The 20,665-nt window shown below is 36.5% G+C and overlaps 1 protein-coding gene across 3 annotated transcripts in view; it reads left to right on the forward strand.

The window, feature by feature from the left end:
- LOC141401290 (ATP-binding cassette sub-family G member 1) overlaps positions 1-19,774 on the forward strand; it is a 45,256-nt gene extending 25,482 nt beyond the window's left edge. For all 3 annotated transcript variants that reach the window (XM_073981397.1, XM_073981395.1, XM_073981396.1), the window contains 6 exons: positions 15,522-15,651; positions 15,731-16,275; positions 16,338-16,796; positions 16,864-16,980; positions 18,882-19,138; positions 19,199-19,774. In XM_073981397.1, the coding sequence (XP_073837498.1) occupies positions 15,596-15,651; positions 15,731-16,275; positions 16,338-16,796; positions 16,864-16,980; positions 18,882-19,138; positions 19,199-19,540 (1,776 nt within the window). In that variant the 5' untranslated portion in view covers positions 15,522-15,595 and the 3' untranslated portion in view covers positions 19,541-19,774. The remainder of the gene's footprint in view (positions 1-15,521; positions 15,652-15,730; positions 16,276-16,337; positions 16,797-16,863; positions 16,981-18,881; positions 19,139-19,198) is intronic.
- The last annotated feature ends 891 nt before the right edge of the window (positions 19,775-20,665 follow it).

Here is a 20,665-nt window from a genome sequence, read left to right on the forward strand (position 1 = left end):
CTTCAATTGAAGTCAAAAGAGGAAAAAATAAAACATATAACTACATCAACTACCATTAAACAAATGGGGAGTGACAACGATTGACTTAAATCATCAACAACAATTACATGAATGAATAACCCCTTTGAGGGTTGTATCATGTCATGTGAAGTGTTTTGTTGCTGTTGTTGTGTTACGGCTAGTGATTTTCACAATTAATTGCAAGTGTCAGTTTTGATGCCGGGTTAAACTCAGTTCATTCATTCAAACAGACATACTGGAAATCTATCCCACTTCAACAACAGTACCAACAGTAGCTGTGTAATGTGCTCGCTGGCTGCCTACTGTTAGGTTAATTAATCTTCCGGCAATGCACGACGCCGCGTGTAAAGCAAAGCATGAAAGTTAGTTGATAAAGGGTTTTATGTGGCAAAGTTAATTTTCTGTTGATTATGAGATAGATGATGATAGCTGTGTTCCAGAACTAAAAAGTTTTTACAATTTTTACGACATTTACACATTTTACTCGAAAAAGCGTTCCCGTACACAAAAAAGTTGTAAAATTTTCATTTCTCTTTAAACAAAAATGGCGCTGAATGTCGCTCTCTTTAAAAACTTTTTACACGACAAATTTGGGCGAGTAAAAAAATAGTAACATGATTGCCGGCGTCTGATTGGCTGATACGCCGACTTTGACATTTGTTCCAGTTTTTTTGACGTATTTTTCATTTTTCCGTTCCCGAACTATTTCAAGAAACTTGTGTGTGACAACAAATTTTTTGCAGTACTCTCTTTTACGATTTTTACCATTAAAAAGTACGGGAACGAAGCTGATGACGATGATGATGGGTTGCAACCAAGCAAATAAACTCAAATAATTAAAAATTATAAAGATTAACTTAACAATAAACTTAAATTTAAATATCAAAAACAAAATGGGAAAACAAAAATATTTTAATATTTAAAATTATTTTGATGAAGGGGGTTTGCGTTGCTAAATCTATTTACTATAGATTATTATGAGAAGATGGTTTGCAACCAAGCAAATAAACACGGAGGCAATTAAAACAAAACTAAGTAAATAATTAAAAATTAATTATCTTAAAAAATTAAAAAATAAACTTGAAATTAAAAAATATATGTCGGTAGGTATATTCGTATGGAAGGAAAAATATTTTAATATTCCAACAAAATATAGGAGGGAAGGTCACTCAATCACCATTCATAACTCTATTTAAAGTGGTGTTTTCATTTAAAATACAATGTAATTGTTATTATCATAAATGGTGTCTGTCTGTGTGAATGTCTTTAATGGCAACTATTTGCCAATGTTAGCCAAAAAAATAATATCCATTTCAAATGTCAAAATAAAGTAGCTCTAACCAACAACCAACTCTAACTATTGACCAATCTACCTACCAAGCGACCAACATAAAATTAACTACCTCAAAAAAAAAAAACAAAAACAAAGATTTCAACATTCTTCTTGAACTTTGTTGTTGGTTGCTGCTGCGTTGCGTTTCTTTTGCTTTACTTCATTGAGAAAATTGAAAACTTGTTTTTCCACAACATTCGAAAAGTTAATGGTGGCTATTTTGGGCAATAACAAACAACCAAAAACAAACGTGAACGCGCGCCGCAAACCACTTTAACCATGATCAAAACAAACTGCAAAAAATAAAACGCCTTCTAAAGCCGGTGGCAATTTGGCAAAGATTGCTTAATGTAAACTTCTAGAAAACTTCTAATATCAATGACGCATGCTATACCCAAATGGTGAGGCTTAAAATTTGTCCACGTTTTTTTTTTGTCTTTTCAAGTATTGACAGTGCCTTGAAGCATCTTAGGAGTTTTTAAGAGTATTTTGACAAGCAAATTCTTTTTAAGTGTGTAAAAGGTGCGTGGCATGTGTATTTTTGTAATGAATCTTCTGAAAACACAACAAAACTTGGATTGATTGCCGAATATAGATTTCCCCAATATTAAAAAAAGAAATGTTCTTTCAGATCCATTACTTTGCTTTTCCAGTTCTTCATTGACTTTGACATAGTAGCTGTGTTCCTTTACTTAACTGAGGTTACCATTTTTACCACTGGTTACCATTTTTAACCTGCAAAACGTTCCTTAACCCCAAAAAGTGGTAAAATTGGAAGCAATTTTTAAGAGAGTGAGAGAGAAGAGAGACTTAAAATGCCTTAGGTTAGGTTAAAGGATGCGCAGCTGTCGTGTTGGACAGCCACTCCACTTGGAGACCTTATGGTCCATTGTGTTCATCCTATAGTGTGGGTATGAGACAAGAAAAGAAATAATTGCATAGATGGTATCGAGTTAGGAAGAAAGAAATAAGAATAATTAAGTAATTAAGAAAATAATTAAGAATAATTAAGTAAGTGCTATGGATTGAAAGACAATTGAGAAATTAGCTTCGTTCCCGTACTTTTTAATAGTAAAACTCGTAAAAGAGAAAAATAGAGAAAATTTGTTGTCAAACAAAATATTTTTCAAAAAGTTCGGGAACGCAAAAATGGAAAAAAACGTCAAAAAAGCTGGAACAAATGTCAAAGTCGGCGTACCAGCCAATCAGACGCCGGCATCCATGTTACTATTTTTTACACGCTCAAATTTGTCGAGTAAAAAGTTTTTAAAGAGAGCGTCATTCAGCGCCATTTTTGTTTAAAGAGAAGTGAACATTTTACAACTTTTTTGTGTACAGGAACGCTTTTTCGAGTAAAATGTGTAAAAGTCGTAAAAATTGTAAAAACTTTTTAGTTCTGGAACACAGCTATTATTTATGAAAGGAGATCGAGTAAGGAGGTTTTGCCATATTAAGATGCTGTAATTCGTTCATGTTGAAGCCACTTCAGACCCTTGGTGAGAAGAAGCAGTGTTGTCGGCTCGGCTTGGCAGAATGTTGTCAGAGATGATATTGTATGATCACCCATTGTTTGGATTCTCCTGGCCCGGGGCATTGGACAACGGCATAATAAGTGCTCAATCGTCTCTGTTTCTTCTTCATCTTCGCGTAATCTGCAGTAGAGTCATCTCTATCCCATTTGCAGGTCATTGATCTTATTCTGCAGTGTCCCGTGATTACTCCATTAGTTTCAGGTCGGGTTTTCTCATAGAGAGTAGGGAAGTGGTCTTCCGTTTGGAGAGGTTGGGCCAGATTGCCCTTGATACCTTACAGCCAGGTTCGTTGTTCCAAATCTGACCAGGGGCTCAATTCTCTTTCTATGAAAATGTGAAATGAAAACTTTTATAAAGGAAAAAAACTGTCAAATGAAAAAAATTATAAAGAAAATATTTTTCATTTCAAATTTTCATAGAACAAGAATCCAGCCCAAGCCTTCTCACTGTATACTTGTTCTAGGAGCCGCATGAAGCGACACAAAGGTGGCTTGATTGTCGATGTCGTTCGATTCAGATCCGCGACGCGCCAATTCATCCGCTTTTTCATTTCCCTCGATGTCGCAATGCTCCGGGACCCAGCACAAGGTAACGATTGATCGTAGGGCCTCCAAAGCTTTCCTGCAGTGCAAGACCGCAGAAGACTTGATTGAATGGGATCTAAGTGATTTTAGGGCCGCTTGACTATCCACATAGATAGTCACCGGTCCAGCTATGTCCCCTTCCATGTTTTTTTTTATCAACTCTGCTGCTTTCGTGACCGCAAAGATTTCGGCTTGGAAGACGCTACAATTTTCGCTTAGCTTGTACGAGATCCGTAAGTTGAGGGTATTGCTGTAGACGCCCGCTCCTGTTCCCCCTTCCATCTTGGATCCGTATGTATAGACCTCTATACCGGGTAGAGGTGGGGAGTTGTGGCTCCAGGCTTCTCTATCAGGTATCCGAACTTCAATATCGTCGAAGTGTAATTGTGGTGATATATAGTCACTGATTACCTCCAATCCCACTGATAGTCCAGATCGTCGTAAAATAACAGCGTGTCCATAGTCGAAGTTGCGCCCTGAGCTAATCTCCTTAAGTCGGAGAGCACTCTTTGCTGCCAACTCTTGCACCACGAGATTCATCGGATGAAGATCCAGTAATGCATTGAGGGCAGCCTGTGGAGTGCTTTTCATGGCACCGGTAATTAAGAGAGATGCCGCTCTTTGAACGGTATTAATCTTGTGGAGAAGGGATGCCTTACTTAGTGCATTCCACCATACCAATGAACCATAAGTCAGAATAGGGCGAACTATGGCCGTAAAAATCCAGTGGATGACCTGTGGTTTCAAACCCCAACTCTTACCAATAGAGCATGAATAAAGGGCTTAAAGACCTCTCTTGGCACGTTCTTCGACATTCCTTTTCTACGTTAGTTGGTGGTCCAGGATAATGCCAAGGTACTTGTCCTCTAAAGAGAGCTTTAGGGCCACTCCATCCAGCGTTGGTAGGGAGAATGGTTTGACTTTTCTCTTGTTCGTAAATAGACCCATCTCTGTCTTAGATGGGTCCAAGTCCATTGTTGTGTGCCCATCTTGATAAATTGACTAGAGTTTCTTGCATGAGTTCCGATAGCGTTTGTGGGAACTTTCCGGTGATCATTATGACCACGTCATCAGCATAAGCTACTGTTTTTATACGTAGTTGGTCAAATTCCTTAAGTATTTCGTTAATCACCAGGAGCCACAGCAGTGGAGATAATACGCCACCTTGTGGTGTGCCCCTGGTGACAGACTTCCGAATGGAGGTCTCACCGATATTTGAATTGATTATCCTGCCGCTAAGCATTCCATCGATCCAATTGATCAGTGTGGTGGAAACACCTAAGTTCAAGAGTGAATTGTAGATGGATTCGAGTTTGACGTTATTAAAGGCGCCTTCTATATCAAGAAACGCTGCTAACGTATAATTTGAGCCCATCATATTCCTCTCGATTAAACCAACGACTTCATTTAGTGCAGTCTTCACTGATCGGCTTTTGATGTAGGCGAGTTGGGCGAGTTGTGATCCAGGTGTGGGATCAACACCTCCAGTGCATTTTGTAGCATTGCTGGGAAGATACCATCTGAACCAGGTGATTTAAAAGGCTTAAAAGTGTTTATCGCCCAAGCTATCTTTGTGTGACTTATAATCTCCTCGATGACACTCACCTCCCCTGTGGCTTGATTGCACATAGGTGGATCGGCTGAGCGATCTGGTGCATCCATGCAGTTGGGAAAGTGGGTTTTGGCTAGGAGATCCAGAGTTTCTAGACCGGAGTTAGTCCATGTGCCGTCATCCTGCCGATGGATTTGGGGTCCTTCGACAGTATTCTACGAAATCTGGCTACATCCTTTACTCCCTCTATAGACTCGCTAAAGCAGACCCATGATATGCGTTTAGTCTTCTTTATTTCACTGTTGTACTTATTAAAAGATACTTTGTAATTCTCCCAATCTGTGGACAACTTCGTTTTGTTGGCTTTGTTATAGAGCCTTCTGCTAGTTTTTCTGAGATTAGCCAGATCTTTCAACCACCAGACCGGTTGACATCTTCTGCCTGGGTAAGTGAGTGAGCAGGCGGTCTCATAGCTGTCCACCAAAACCTCTGTCACGTGCTTCACTGCACTATTAACCTCTGTGGCTGTTTGGGGGTATCGTGATACTCCCAGCTTGGAGCTTACTAGTTCATTGAATTTGTTCCAGTCGGTTTTCCGTGGATTTCTAAATGGTGACTGTCGAATGCCATTAACAGAGACGTGGAAGAATATCTTCCGATGATCCGAAAAGGAGCATTCTTCCGATACCCTCCAGTCACTGATAAGAGATTCGTCTTTATTAATGAGGGTTATGTCTATAACCTCCCTGATTCTATTTTGAAACGTGTATTCGTTTCCCCTGTTGCATATTCTAAGATTATATTTTAAGATAAACTCGAATACGGACTCACCTCTGGCATTTGTGTTTCTGCTGCCCCAGTGAAAATGGTGAGCATTGGCATCACATCCTAGGATGATAAGACAAGTGCTACCCATCTCTTTGACAAGCTTCTACCACAGGCTACCAGACGAATTTCTTTAGGTAAAAAATGGCAGAACTGCTTTTTCGATATTTTTCACGATTATTTGACAATGAAGAAAAAAACGAATAAAAACAGAAGAAAAAGGCGAACGCTGACAAAACAAAATTAAAAACTGTAAAATAAAAGAAGAAAATTTAATTTGTATGTTTCTTTTTGACATTGCTACCAGATCTACCATTTTTTTGTTCCTTTACTTTTCTGGTAAAGCTGTTCATGAGAGAGCAATTTTGACAGTTTTCTCTTTTAACATTTTTTCCATTAAAAAAGTAAAGGAACAAATCTACTATCATGATTAGAGCTGTTAGCATCTAACATCTTATACTAACCCTGCGTTTACACCTGACAGGACAGTTGAGTACATGTATTGATTGTCAAAAACCCAAAACTTGCCTGTGTGACGTAGGCGTCCAGACAACTGCAAAAACAGTTGTAAAATTATGAATGAAAATCGTCGATTTCTATTTGTTTTCCGTTCACATATTTTGTTTTTGTTCATATTCTTTTATTTTCAACACATTTCAATTATCGTTTCATTTCTTTTTTACAAAAACGTCAAAAATTTGTTAAGCCTACTGTCTCTGAAAAAATGATGGACAGCTGGGAGACAAACGACAAATGTATGCATGTGTTAGTAAATCAGAGTTGTATTTGCAGACAGTCTGGCTTGTGTAAACGCCTAGTAAGTTTACATTTATGAAATCCACTAGGTTGAATGCTTTGTTACACACTTACTTATCAAGCACACACGTACGTAAGGGGTTCATCGGCTTGGCAATCAAATTTGATAGTGTATGCCATGCTTTAGAGAATTCCTCTACAGGTCACACATGTAATTTGTTGGTTTTGTGGGTTCGAATTTCCGATTTGCCTTTTTCATTTGCAAAAACCGTCGATGATCTTAAAATGATCTTCCCCCTAATGCCTGATTTAGATTTAACAAATCCAGCATAGTCTAAACGGAACGACAAACGGAATGACAAACTTAATATACCCCATAAAAATAGAATTTTTAACGTATCGTATTTTCTTGGTTTCGGCCATGAGGCAGGTCAGCTCCTGCTTGGAGATTGTTGGTAATGGCGCGAATACCATTACGCCAGCTCCTGCTTGGCGATTTACATTGCCTCCGGTAATGACGAGCGAGCATCAGCTTGACGATTAATATTATTAGGGCAATTCTTTTTAAACGTTCGCATTTCCTGATTTGTTGTGCAATTTTTTCATTTAATTTTTCCCCAAATTTTGTTTATTTTTAAAAAATTTCCGTAAATAAACCATCGGTTCTCCTGATTTTAACATAATTTATTTACTTATCATCACAATGTTAATTCATTTTTACTCAATAGCGGGTTGGGGTACTGCATATTATGATGACAGAACACCGTTGACAAGTTCAATGATCTCTGCCGCAATCGCATCAAAGAAAAAAATAAACAATTTTTGTATATTTATATCATAGGAAGCAGTGATACAATCACTTATGTGGGATGGGGGCTTGTCATTATGAACGTTGAACATGCCTGCCTACCTTTTGTCGCTTTTTTTTATTGAACATGGAAAAAATACACTTGTTTACAGGAAGTTTACCATTCAGTTAAATGCTGCTTCTTCTATATGAAAAAAAAATAGTGTCAGCCCAATAAAATTTTTACACAAAAAACCCATATTGGTGCAAACAAGTGTGAATTTTATACAGAGTTGATTTTGTGTTCACATTAGAGAGATTTAATTGCAAAACTTCATGAAATTATGTGTTCTTATGCTTGGTTTACATTTACGAAATCCACTTGATTTCAACTGTCAAATTCATAGGTTAAACGTCAAATGAAATCCAGATGAGATTTCATTTGACGTTTGAGCTATGGAATTGACAGTTGAAATCGAGTGGATTTCGTAAATGTAAACTTAGCATTAGATCGAGCTTCATACAAAAGTAATTTTGTGAAATAAAAAATGTTTGCCGGTATAGGTATAATTTTGATGTTCTAAACCCAGTTGCTTCCTTGTTTGCGTCTGAATAATATTTGCCCAATGTGAACGTACCTTTAGTCTTAATTTTCTTAAAAATTTGTTTGATTTTTGATTATGTACATATGTACCTCAAAAGAACTTTAATGCTGGGTCTATATTGTAGTATTTTGCTGGTTTAACCTTCTTTATGAGGATTTTTTGATGTACAGGCAATGGAATTGACGTTTGAAACCCAGTGGGTTTGTTAAATCCGGTTATATGTAAACGTACTATAATTATCTGTAAACAACTGTTTAGTAAAATCAACAAATATCACCACAAACAATTTTTAATATCTGTAAACTACTGTTTAATAACGAAAATCACCCGCTGTTATCTCTCATTGCATGCTCTCACACTCACTCCCATTATCTACCGAACAGAAATATTCTTTTGTTTACCACAATCTCTTATGTATCATCATGTTTTTGCACGTTCATTTAAATTTGCAAATGATCTTGTACCATTAAAAAAACACCACAAAGCACATCTGCCACAAAGCTGTACGTAATTACCGTTAATTCTTTGTTATTATTGTTGTTGCAATGTATTACCAAATAAAGAAGAAAAGTGTTCGTTCACACATATTGTTGATTGTGCATGCAAATCTTTGTTTACATTTGGTTTTCTTTGCTATGAAAGTGAGCCAGAGAGAAAGAGAGGAGCGTCATTTCTTTGTAAATGCGATTGTTTCCCGCCAAAATTTACCGTTGTTTTACAAATGCAGTTTTTTGGGATATTTTTAATGGAAATTAGTTTTATTTTATTGCTAATGTTTATTAATATTTGATTAGTTTGCAATAATTACGTTCACATTACTCGTTTAAAGAACAATTAAACTTCAAATTATAATGAAAAGTCATGGACTAAGGGTAATAGGTATTTAAACGTTTTTGTCATCTTTTGGCCAAATGCAATTTTAGTGGCGTTTTAATCACAACAGATGTTATCCAGGTGACATAGACCATGAACAATTATTTCAAAATTTATGGCTATTTAATGAATGAAAATTTACGTTTGCAATGAAATTACCTTAATTAAATGGACTAAACAGTTGTGGCAGGTATGTATACTGATTATTCCTGGTCATAGAGGAAATTAAACTGATAATTTTATTCATATCACAGAGAAGGTGATGTGTGTTTCCACCAAATATAATGCATAGTGCAAAGTCAGCATTCCTTCAGTGGGAATTGGCCATATTTGATGATTATCGGGGGCATTGGCTTTAAAGATTATTTGAAATTAAAACAATAACAAATGTTTTTAATCAATTTTTATCAAATGCAAAACAATTCAAATTTAAATTATCGATTGACTCTTCCAAAAAGCAATAACAATTGGTTTAAAAATATGTACATACATATGTGGGGCAAGGTCATCTCCGATAAACCCTTCAAGGTCTATGAACTTTTCTATAGAAAAATTGTTCGCCGATGAACTTTTCTATAGGAAAAGTCATCGCCGATGAAGTTTTCTATAGGAAAAGCAATATCCGATGAACTTTTATAAAGGAAAAGTCATCGCCGATGAACTTTTCTATAGAAAAAGTCATCGCCGATGAACTTTTCTATGGGAAAAGTCATCGTCCGATGAAGTTTTCTATAAGAAAAGTCATCGCCGATGAACATTTATAAAGGAGAAGTCATCGCCGTTGAACTTCTCCATAGGAAAAGTCATTTCCAATGAAGTTTTCTATAGGAAAAGCAATATCCGATGAACTTTTATAAAGGAAAAGTCATCGCCGTTGGACTTCTCCATAGGAAAAGTCATCGCCGATGAACTTTTCTATAGGAAAAGTCATCGACGATGAACTTTTCTATAGGAAAAGTCATCGACGATGAACTTTTCTATAGGAAAAGTCATCGACGATGAACTTTTCTATAGGAAAAGTCATCGACGATGAACTTTTCTATAGGAAAAGTCATCGACGATGAACTTTTCTATAGGAAAAGTCATCGACGATGAACTTTTCTATAGGAAAAGTCATCGACGATGAACTTTTCTATAGGAAAAGTCATCGACGATGAACTTTTCTATAGGAAAAGTCATCGACGATGAACTTTTCTATAGGAAAAGTCATCGACGATGAACTTTTCTATAGGAAAAGTCATCGACGATGAACTTTTCTATAGGAAAAGTCATCGACGATGAACTTTTCTATAGGAAAAGTCATCGACGATGAAGTTTTCTGTAGGAAAAGTCATCGCCGATGAACTTTTCTATAGGAAAAGTCATCGCCGATGAACTTTTCTATAGGAAAAGTCATAGGAAAAGTCATCGCCGATGAACTTTTCTATAGGAAAAGTCATAGGAAAAGTCATCGCCGATGAACTTTTCTATAGGAAAAGTCATAGGAAAAGTCATCGCCGATGAACTTTTCTATAGGAAAAGTCATCGCCGATGAACTTTTCTATAGGAAAAGTCATCGCCGATGAACTTTTCTATAGGAAAAGTCATCGCCGATGAACTTTTCTATAGGAAAAGTCATCGCCGATGAACTTTTCTATAGGAAAAGTCATCGCCGATGAACTTTTCTATAGGAAAAGTCATCGCCGATGAACTTTTCTATAGGAAAAGTCATCGCCGATGAACTTTTCTATAGGAAAAGTCATCGCCGATGAACTTTTCTATAGGAAAAGTCATCGTCCGATAAACTTTTCTATATTCTTTCATCGCCGTTGAACTTTTCTATAGAAAAAGTCATCGCCAATGAACTTTTCTAAAGGGAAAGCAATATCCGATGAGCTTCTATAAAGGAAAAGTCATCGCCGATGAACTTTTCTATAGGAAAAGTCATCGTCCGATGAAGTTTTCTGTAGGAAAAGTCATCGTCCGATGAAGCTTTCTGTAGGAAAAGTCATCGCCGTTGAACTTTTCTATAGAAAAAGTCATCGCCAATGAACTTATCTAAAGGGAAAGCAATATCCGATGAACTTCTATAAAGGAAAAGTCTTCGCCGATGAACTTTTCTATAGGAAAAGTCTTCTCCGATGAACTTTTCTATAAGAAAAGTCATTGCCGATGAACTTTTCTATAGGAAAAGTCACGCAGATGAACTTTTCTATAGGAAAAGTCATCGCCGATGAACTTTTCTATAGGAAAAGTAATCGCCGTTGAACTTTTCTATAGGAAAAGTCATCGTCCGATGAACTTTTCTATAGGAAAAGTCATCTCCAATGAACTCTTCTGTAGGAAAAGTCATTGCCGATGAACTTTTCTATAGGAAAAGTCATCGCCGTTGAACTTTTCTATGGAAAAGTCATCGCCAATGAACTTTTCTAAAGGGAAAGCAATATCCGATGAGCTTCTATAAAGGAAAAGTCATCGCCGATGAACTATTCTATAGGAAAAGTCATCGCCGACGAACTTTTCTATAGGAAAAGTCATCTATAGGAAAAGTCATCGCAGATGAACTTTTATATAGGAAAAGTCATCGTCGATCTACAGGAAAAGTCATCGTCTAATGAACTTTTCTATAGGAAAAGTTATCGCCGATGAACTTTTCTATAGGAAAAGTCTTCGCCGATGAACTTTTCTATAGGAAAAGTTTTCGCCGATGAACTTTTCTATAGGAAAAGTCATCGCCGATGAACTTTTCTATAGGAAAAGTCATCGCCGATGAACTTTTCTATAGGAAAAGTCATCGCCGATGAACTTTTCTATAGGAAAAGTCATCGCCGATGAACTTTTCTATAGGAAAAGTCATCGTCCGATGAACTTTTCTATAGGAAAAGTCATCGCCGATGAACTTTTCTATAGGAAAAGTCATCGTCCGATAAACTTTTCTATATTCTTTCATCGCCGTTGAACTTTTCTATAGAAAAAGTCATCGCCAATGAACTTTTCTAAAGGGAAAGCAATATCCGATGAGCTTCTATAAAGGAAAAGTCATCGCCGATGAACTTTTCTATAGGAAAAGTCATCGTCCGATGAAGTTTTCTGTAGGAAAAGTCATCGTCCGATGTAGCTTTCTGTAGGAAAAGTCATCGCCGTTGAACTTTTCTATAGAAAAAGTCATCGCCAATGAACTTATCTAAAGGGAAAGCAATATCCGATGAACTTCTATAAAGGAAAAGTCTCCGCCGATGAACTTTTCTATAGGAAAAGTCTTCTCCGATGAACTTTTCTATAAGAAAAGTCATTGCCGATGAACTTTTCTATAGGAAAAGTCACGCAGATGAACTTTTCTATAGGAAAAGTCATCGCCGATGAACTTTTCTATAGGAAAAGTAATCGCTGTTGAACTTTTCTATAGGAAAAGTCATCGTCCGATGAACTTTTCTATAGGAAAAGTCATCTCCAATGAACTCTTCTGTAGGAAAAGTCATTGCCGATGAACTTTTCTATAGGAAAAGTCATCGCCGTTGAACTTTTCTATAGAAAAAGTCATCGCCAATGAACTTTTCTAAAGGGAAAGCAATATCCGATGAGCTTCTATAAAGGAAAAGTCATCGCCGATGAACTATTCTATAGGAAAAGTCATCGCCGACGAACTTTTCTATAGGAAAAGTCATCTATAGGAAAAGTCATCGCAGATGAACTTTTATATAGGAAAAGTCATCGTCGATCTACAGGAAAAGTCATCGTCTAATGAACTTTTCTATAGGAAAAGTTATCGCCGATGAACTTTTCTATAGGAATAGTTATCTCCGATGAACTTTTCTATAGGAAAAGTCTTCGCCGATGAACTTTTCTATAGGAAAAGTCTTCGCCGATGAACTTTTCTATAGGAAAAGTCATCGCCGATGAACTTTTCTATAGGAAAAGTCATCGCCGATGAACTTTTCTATAGGAAAAGTCATCGCCGATGAACTTTTCTATAGGAAAAGTCATCGCCGATGAACTTTTCTATAGGAAAAGTCATCGCCGATGAACTTTTCTATAGGAAAAGTCATCGTCCGATGAACTTTTCTATAGGAAAAGTCATCGTCCGATGAACTTTTCTATAGGAAAAGTCATCGTCCGATGAACTTTTCTATAGGAAAAGTCATCGTCCGATGAACTTTTCTATAGGAAAAGTCATTTCTATAGGAAAAGTCATCGTCCGATGAACTTTTCTATAGGAAAAGTCATCGTCCGATGAACTTTTCTACAGGAAAAGTCATCTCCAATGAACTTTTCTATAGGAAAAGTCATCGCCGATGAACTTTTCTATAGGAAAAGTCATCGCCGTTGGACTTCTCCATAGGAAAAGTCATCGCCGATGAACTTTTCTATAGGAAAAGTCATCGCCGATGAACTTTTCTATAGGAAAAGTCATCGCCGATGAACTTTTCTATAGGAAAAGTCATCGCCGATGAACTTTTCTATAGGAAAAGTCATCGCCGATGAACTTTTCTATAGGAAAAGTCATCGCCGATGAACTTTTCTATAGGAAAAGTCATCGCCGATGAACTTTTCTATAGGAAAAGTCATCGCCGATGAACTTTTCTATAGGAAAAGTCATCGCCGATGAACTTTTCTATAGGAAAAGTCTTCGTCCGATGAACTTTTCTATGGGAAAAGTCATCGCCGATGAACTTTTCTATAGGAAAAGTCATCGCCGATGAACTTTTCTATAGGAAAAGTCATCGCCGATGAACTTTTCTATAGGAAAAGTCATCGCCGATGAACTTTTCTATAGGAAAAGTCATCGCCGATGAACTTTTCTATAGGAAAAGTCATCGCCGATGAACTTTTCTATAGGAAAAGTCATCGCCGATGAACTTTTCTATAGGAAAAGTCATCGCCGATGAACTTTTCTATAGGAAAAGTCATCGCCGATGAACTTTTCTATAGGAAAAGTCATCGCCGATGAACTTTTCTATAGGACAAGTCATCTCCAATTATTTTTTCTATAGGAAAAGTCATCGCCGATGAAATTTTCTATAGAAGAAGTCATCACCGATGAACTTTCCTATGGGAAAAGTCATCGCCGGTGAACTTTTCTATAGGAAAAGTCATCGCCTATGAACTTTTCTATAGGAAAAGTCATCGCCGATGAACTTTTCTATAGGAAAAGTCATCGCCGATGAACTTTTCTATAGGAAAAGTCATCGCCGATGAACTTTTCTATAGGACAAGTCATCTCCAATTATTTTTTCTATAGGAAAAGTCATCGCCGATGAAATTTTCTATAGAAGAAGTCATCACCGATGAACTTCATCGCCGATGAACTTTCCTATGGGAAAAGTCATCGCCGATGAACTTTTCTATAGGAAAAGTCATCGCCGATGAACTTTTCTATAGGAAAAGTCATCGCCGATGAACTTTTCTATAGGAAAAGTCATCGCCGATGAAAATTTTTATAGGAAAAGTCATCGCCGTTGAACTTTTTTATAGGAAAAGTCATTGCCCATGAGCTTTTCTATAGGAAAATTCATCGGGGATGAACTTTTCTATAGGAAAAGTCATCGGCGATGAACTTTTCTATAGGAAAAGTCATCGGCGATGAACTTTTCTATAGGAAAAGTCATCGGCGATGAACTTTTCTATAGGAAAAGTCATCGGCGATGAACTTTTCTATAGGAAAAGTCATCGGCGATGAACTTTTCTATAGGAAAAGTCATCGGCGATGAACTTTTCTATAGGAAAAGTCATCGGCGATGAACTTTTCTATAGGAAAAGTCATCGGCGATGAACTTTTCTATAGGAAAAGTCATCGGCGATGAACTTTTCTATAGGAAAAGTCATCGGCGATGAACTTTTCTATAGGAAAAGTCATCGGCGATGAACTTTTCTATAGGAAAAGTCGGTGAACTTTTCTATAGGAAAAGTCATCGTCCGACGAACTTTTCTACAGGAAAAGTCATCGTCCGATGAACTTTTCTATAGGAAAAGTCATCGCCGATGACCACTTTTATAGGAAAAGTCATCGCCGATAAACGTTTCTATAGGAAACGTCATCGCCGTTGAACATTTCTATAGGAAAAGTCATTGCCCATGAGCTTTTCTATAGGAATATTCATCGCCTATGAAATTTTCTATAGAAAAAGTAATCGCCGTTGAACTTTTCCATAGGCAATGTATTCGCCGATGAACTTTTCTATAGGAAAAGTATTGGCCGTTGAACTTTTCCATAGGAAAAGTAATCGCCGATAAACTTTTCTATAGGAAAAGTCACAGCCGTTGAATTTTTCTATAGGAAAAGTCATCGCCGATGAGCTTTTCTATAGGAAAGGGCATCTCCAATGAACTTTTCTATAGGAAAAGTCATCGCCGTTGAACTTTTCCATAGGAAAAGTATTCGCCGATGAACTTTTCTATAGGAAAAGTCATTGCCCATGAACTTTTCTATAGGAAAAGCCATCTCCAATGAATGTTTCTATAGGAAAAGTCATCTCCATAAACTTTTCTATAGGAAAAGTCATCGCCGATGAACTTTTCTATACCAGAGTCATCGAACTTTTCTTTAGGAAAAGCCATCTCCGATAAATTTTCCATTGAACTTTTCTATATGGAAAAAGTAATCTCCCAGCTTTTTATAAGAAAACTCATTTCCGTCTGATTTTCTCTTCGAATAATGAAAATTGTTTTATTTCCAGTTAAAGTTATTGGAGAGCGTCAAATCTTGAAAGGTGTCAGTGGAAGTTTTCGCAATGGCCAGCTGTCGGCCATTATGGGTCCATCTGGTGCCGGAAAAAGTAGTCTGTTAAATGCGATTTCAGGATATGTGTAAGTATTTTGCATAAACAAATCAACGCAATCTTTATATGGTGACACTAACACCTCCACTCTTCCTTCTCTCTTACAGCACCTCCGGTGTCGAAGGCCTTATAAGTATTGATCGTAAACATTCGTGTTATATTACCCAAGAAGATCATCATCAAACTTTACTCACTGTTGAGGAATTAATGATTCTTGCCTGTGATCTTAAGCTGAAGAGAAATCATCAACAAAAGAAAAACGAATTGATAACTGATATTTTGGAAAGTCTAAATCTTAATCATCGTCGTAATGTAAACGCCAATGATTTAAGTGGTGGTGAGAGAAAACGTCTATCTGTGGCCTTAGAATTGGTGGCAAATCCAAAAATCTTTTTTCTTGATGAACCAACAAGTGGACTGGATGAAGTTACGGCAGCACAATGTATACGTCTGCTGAGATCTTTGGCCCAAAGGGGTCATACGGTGGTTTGTACAATACACCAGCCATCAGCCACGATATTCAATTATTTCGATAATGTTTATGTTTTGGCCAAGGGGACATGTGTCTATCAGGGTTCCCCCAAGGCCTTGGTCTCATATCTCAGTCATGCTGAAAAGGAATGTCCCAAACATTATAGTCCAGCGGATTATAGTAAGACACTATAGAAATATCTTTACAATAACATTAGAAATTAATTATTTCCTTTTTTCTAGTCATTGAACTGTGCGACTTTGAGGAGCCGCAAATGATATCCACCTTGAGTGCCTTGGTGGATAATGGCAAATTGCGCTACACAGCCAAATGTGATCAGGAATACTCATCATTAGCACTGAAATATGGCAATTGTGATGGTGGTCACAGTTTTATGCCATTTCGTCAGGCATTATTTTCCCTCTTTCCAGAATCTCCTCCAACAAAGTCGTTTTCTACAATCTTCTCGAAGACAAAAACGGATGGTACCTTAATTGATGGTGGTAAAATAGTATTGCTGGATCAAGCTAAAACCCTTATGAAACAATTATCATCAGATCATGACAATCGTGGAGAGGGTCGTATATCAAGCTTCCAACAATTTTCTGTACTATTGCATATTTTGTTTTTAAGAATTTTGAGGGCACGCATCCCCATTGTTATACAAATTTTCCATCATCTAATGGTGGGGTTGTTATTTGGTATGTAGGCAAAGATATAATATTGGAAAAACTCTTTTTACATAATAATTTAAATGCTTTCCAATAGGTGTCCTGTACTATAAAAGAGGCAATCAAGGATCGGAATTTTTCGGGCATTTGAAATATTGCATCAGTGTGGTGGTTATGATTACCTATACTCAGATGATTATACCAGTTATTAGCTGTGAGTATTCCAGATCCTACAGAATCCAGAATGAATTTTTCTATAGAAAAGTTGATCCAGGATGCTTTTTTCTATACAAAAGTTTATCCAGGATGATTTTTTCTATTGAAAAGTTAATCCAGGATGATTTTTTCTATAGAAAAGTTCTTCCGGGATGACTTTTTCTATAGAAAAATTCTTCCGGGATGACTTTTTCTTCTATAGAAAAGTTGATCCAGGAAAAAATTTTCTATTGAAAAGTTCATCCAGGATTGATTTTCTTAAAGAAAAGTTCGTCCAGTAAGAATTTTCTTAGGAAAACCATCATGTCTAATGACTTTTTCTGTAAAAAAGGATTGTTATCCCGGATGAACTTTTCTATAGGAAAAGTTATCCCGGATGAACTTTTCTATAGGAAAAGTTATCCCGGATGAACTTTTCTATAGGAAAAGTTATCCTGGATGAACTTTTCTATAGGAAAAGGAAAAGTCATCCTGGATGAACTTTTCTTTAGGAAAAGTCATCCTGGATGAACTTTTCTTTAGGAAAAGTCATCCTGGATGAACTTTTCTTTAGGAAAAGTCATCCTGGATGATCTTTTCTATAGGAAAATTCATCATGGATGAACATTTCTTTAGGAAAAGTCATCCTGGATGAACATTTCTATGGGAAAAGTCATCCTGGATGAAGTTTTCTATAGGAAAAGTCATCCTGGCTGATCTTTTCTATAGGAAAAGTCATCCTGGATGATCTTTTCAATAGGAATAGTCATCGTGGATGAACATTTCTATAGGAAAAGTCATCCTGGATGATGTTTTCTATAGGGATGAACTTTTCTATAGGAAAAGTCATCCTGGATGAACTTTTCTATAGGAAAAGTCATCCTGGATGAACTTTTCTATAGGAAAAGTCATTCTGGATGAACTTTTCTATAGGAAAAGTCATCCTGGATGAACTTTTCTATAGGAAAAGTCATCCTGGATGAAATTTTCTATAGGAAAAGTCATCCTGGATGAACTTTTCTATAGGAAAATGCATCCTGGATGAACTTTTATATAGGAAGTCATCCTGGATGAAATTTTCTATAGGAAAAGTCACCCTGGATGAACTCTTCCATAGAAAAAACAATCCTTTTTTACAGAAAAAGTCATTAGACATGATGGTTTTCCTAAGAAAATTCTTACTGGACGAACTTTTCTTTAAGAAAAGTCCATCCAGGAAGAATTTTCCTATAGAAAACTTCATCCAGGATGACTTTTCCTATAGAAAACTTCATCCAGGATGACATTTCATAATGAAAAGTTCATCCAGGATGGCTTTTCCTATAGAAAACTTCATCCGGGATGACCTTTCCTATAGAAAAGTTCATCCAGGATGACTTATCCTATAGAAAGGTTCATCCAGGATGACTTTTCCTTTAGAAAAGTTCATCCACGATGACTATAGAAAAGTTCATCCAGGATTACTTTTCCTATAGAAAAGATCATCCAGGATGACTTTTCCTATAGAAAAGATCATCCAGGATGACTTTTCCTATAGAAAAGACCATCCAGGAAGAATTTTCTTATGGAAAGGTTCATCCGTAATGACTTTTTTATAGAAAAGTTCATCCTGGATGACGTTTTTTTATAGAAAATATCATCCATGATGTCATTTCCTAAAACAAGTTCATCCGGGATGATTTTTTCCTGTGGAAAACTTTATCTTGGATGACTATTCCTATGGAAATGTTCATCGGCGATAACTTTCTCTAGAGAAAAATTCATTGGAGATGACTTTTCCTACAGAAAAGTGCATCGGCGACGACTTTTCCTATAGAAAAATGCATCGGTAATGACTTTTCCTATAGAAAAGTTGACGATGACTTTTCCATAAAAAAAAAAACATCGATGATGACTTTTCCTATGTTCGTCTACTTTCAGATCCTATGGAAGTGAAAATCGTCAAGAAACAAACTTTTAACCACTGGTACTCTCTGACCGCCTATTTTATGGCCTTGTGCATGAGCCGCATGCCTCTGCAGGTATTTTACAATGTAATCTTCCTGACACTAAGCTATTGGTTAACTGGTTTTCCATTGCAATGGTGGCGTTTTGCAATATTTCTTTGTGTTGGCATTTTGGTGTCACTGGTGGCTGAAGGTTTGGGTTTAACAATTGGAGCAGCACTAAGTATAACGGTAGGTCATGAGTATTAAACAATTATTTTAAATATATTAATGTGTATATCTTTCTTTTAGAACGGTTCTGTTTTTGGTCCCATGAGTATTGCCGGCTTTATGGGCTTGGCCATTTATGGTTTTGATTTTGCTAATCAAATTCCGCCCATCATGGATTGGTTTATGAAAATTAGCTTTATGCGTGATGGTGTTGTGGCACTGGTCATAACCATATTTGGTTATGGTCGTGATATACTGGATTGTGATGAAGTCTACTGCCACTTCCAACATCCTCGGGTTCTTTTGAAATTTCTAAATTTAGAAAATGTCAGCGTTCTCCATCAGATTATGTACTTATTTGTATTATTTGTTGTCTTTAGAATATCATTGTTTATATCGCTGTGGAGACGTTGTAAGACATAGGAGTTAAGTGTTGAATATTATTTTATCTGGGTATGATGTATGCGGGGGGTAGTATTTTTTACTGTGATAACCATTTATATTTTTTGTATATACTCAAAGCACATTGTAAAACTCTTTTTATCCATTTTATTTTTAATTGTCTACATTCATCCAAAGAATGATTAATTAATTCTAATTTTTAATATAAGAATGGTGAATATTTTAATAAAATTGTTTTTTTATAATACATTTTAACATTTATTTTTTTAAATTATCTACAAAACAGTTCTTCTTTTCTATAGAAAGATGACTTTTCCTATAGAAAAGTCCATCGGCGATGACTTTTCCTATAGAAAAGTCCATCGGCGATGACTTTTCCTATAGAAAAGTCCATCGGCGATGACTTTTCCTATAGAAAAGTCCATCGGCGATGACTTTTCCTATAGAAAAGTTCATCGGCGATGACTTTTCCTATAGAAAAGTTCATCGGCGATGACTTTTCCTATAGAAAAGTTCATCGGCGTTGACTTTTCCTATAGAAAAGTTCATCGGCGATGACTTTTCCTATAGAAAAGTTCATCGGCGATGACTTTTCCTATAGAAAAGTTCATCGGCGATGACTTTTCCTATAGAAAAGTTCATCGGCGATGACTTTTCCTATAGAAAAGTTCATCGGCGATGACTTTTCCTATAGAAAAGTTCATCGGCGATGACTTTTCCTATAGAAAAGTTCATCGGCGATGACTTTTCCTATAGAAAAGTTCATCGGCGATGACTTTTCCTATAGAAAAGTTCATCGGCGATGACTTTTCCTATAGAAAAGTTCATCGGCGATGACTTTTCCTATAGAAAAGTTCATCGGCGATGACTTTTCCTATAGAAAAGTTCATCGGCGATGACTTTTCCTATAGAAAAGTTCATCGGCGATGACTTTTCCTATAGAAAAGTTCATCGGCGATAACTTTTCCTATAGAAAAGTTCATCGGCGATGACTTTTCCTATAGAAAAGTTAATCGGCAATGATTTTTCCTATAGAAAAGTTAATCGGCAATGATTTTTCCTATAGAAAATTTCATCGGCGATAATTTTTTTTATAGAAAAGTTGTCTATAAAAAAAGCGCATCGGAAATGAAAGTAATTGTGATC

This window comes from Musca autumnalis, unplaced genomic scaffold, assembly GCF_047663935.1.
Source record: "Musca autumnalis isolate F117 unplaced genomic scaffold, ASM4766393v1 scaffold_4, whole genome shotgun sequence".
Lineage (NCBI taxonomy): Eukaryota > Metazoa > Arthropoda > Insecta > Diptera > Muscidae > Musca > Musca autumnalis.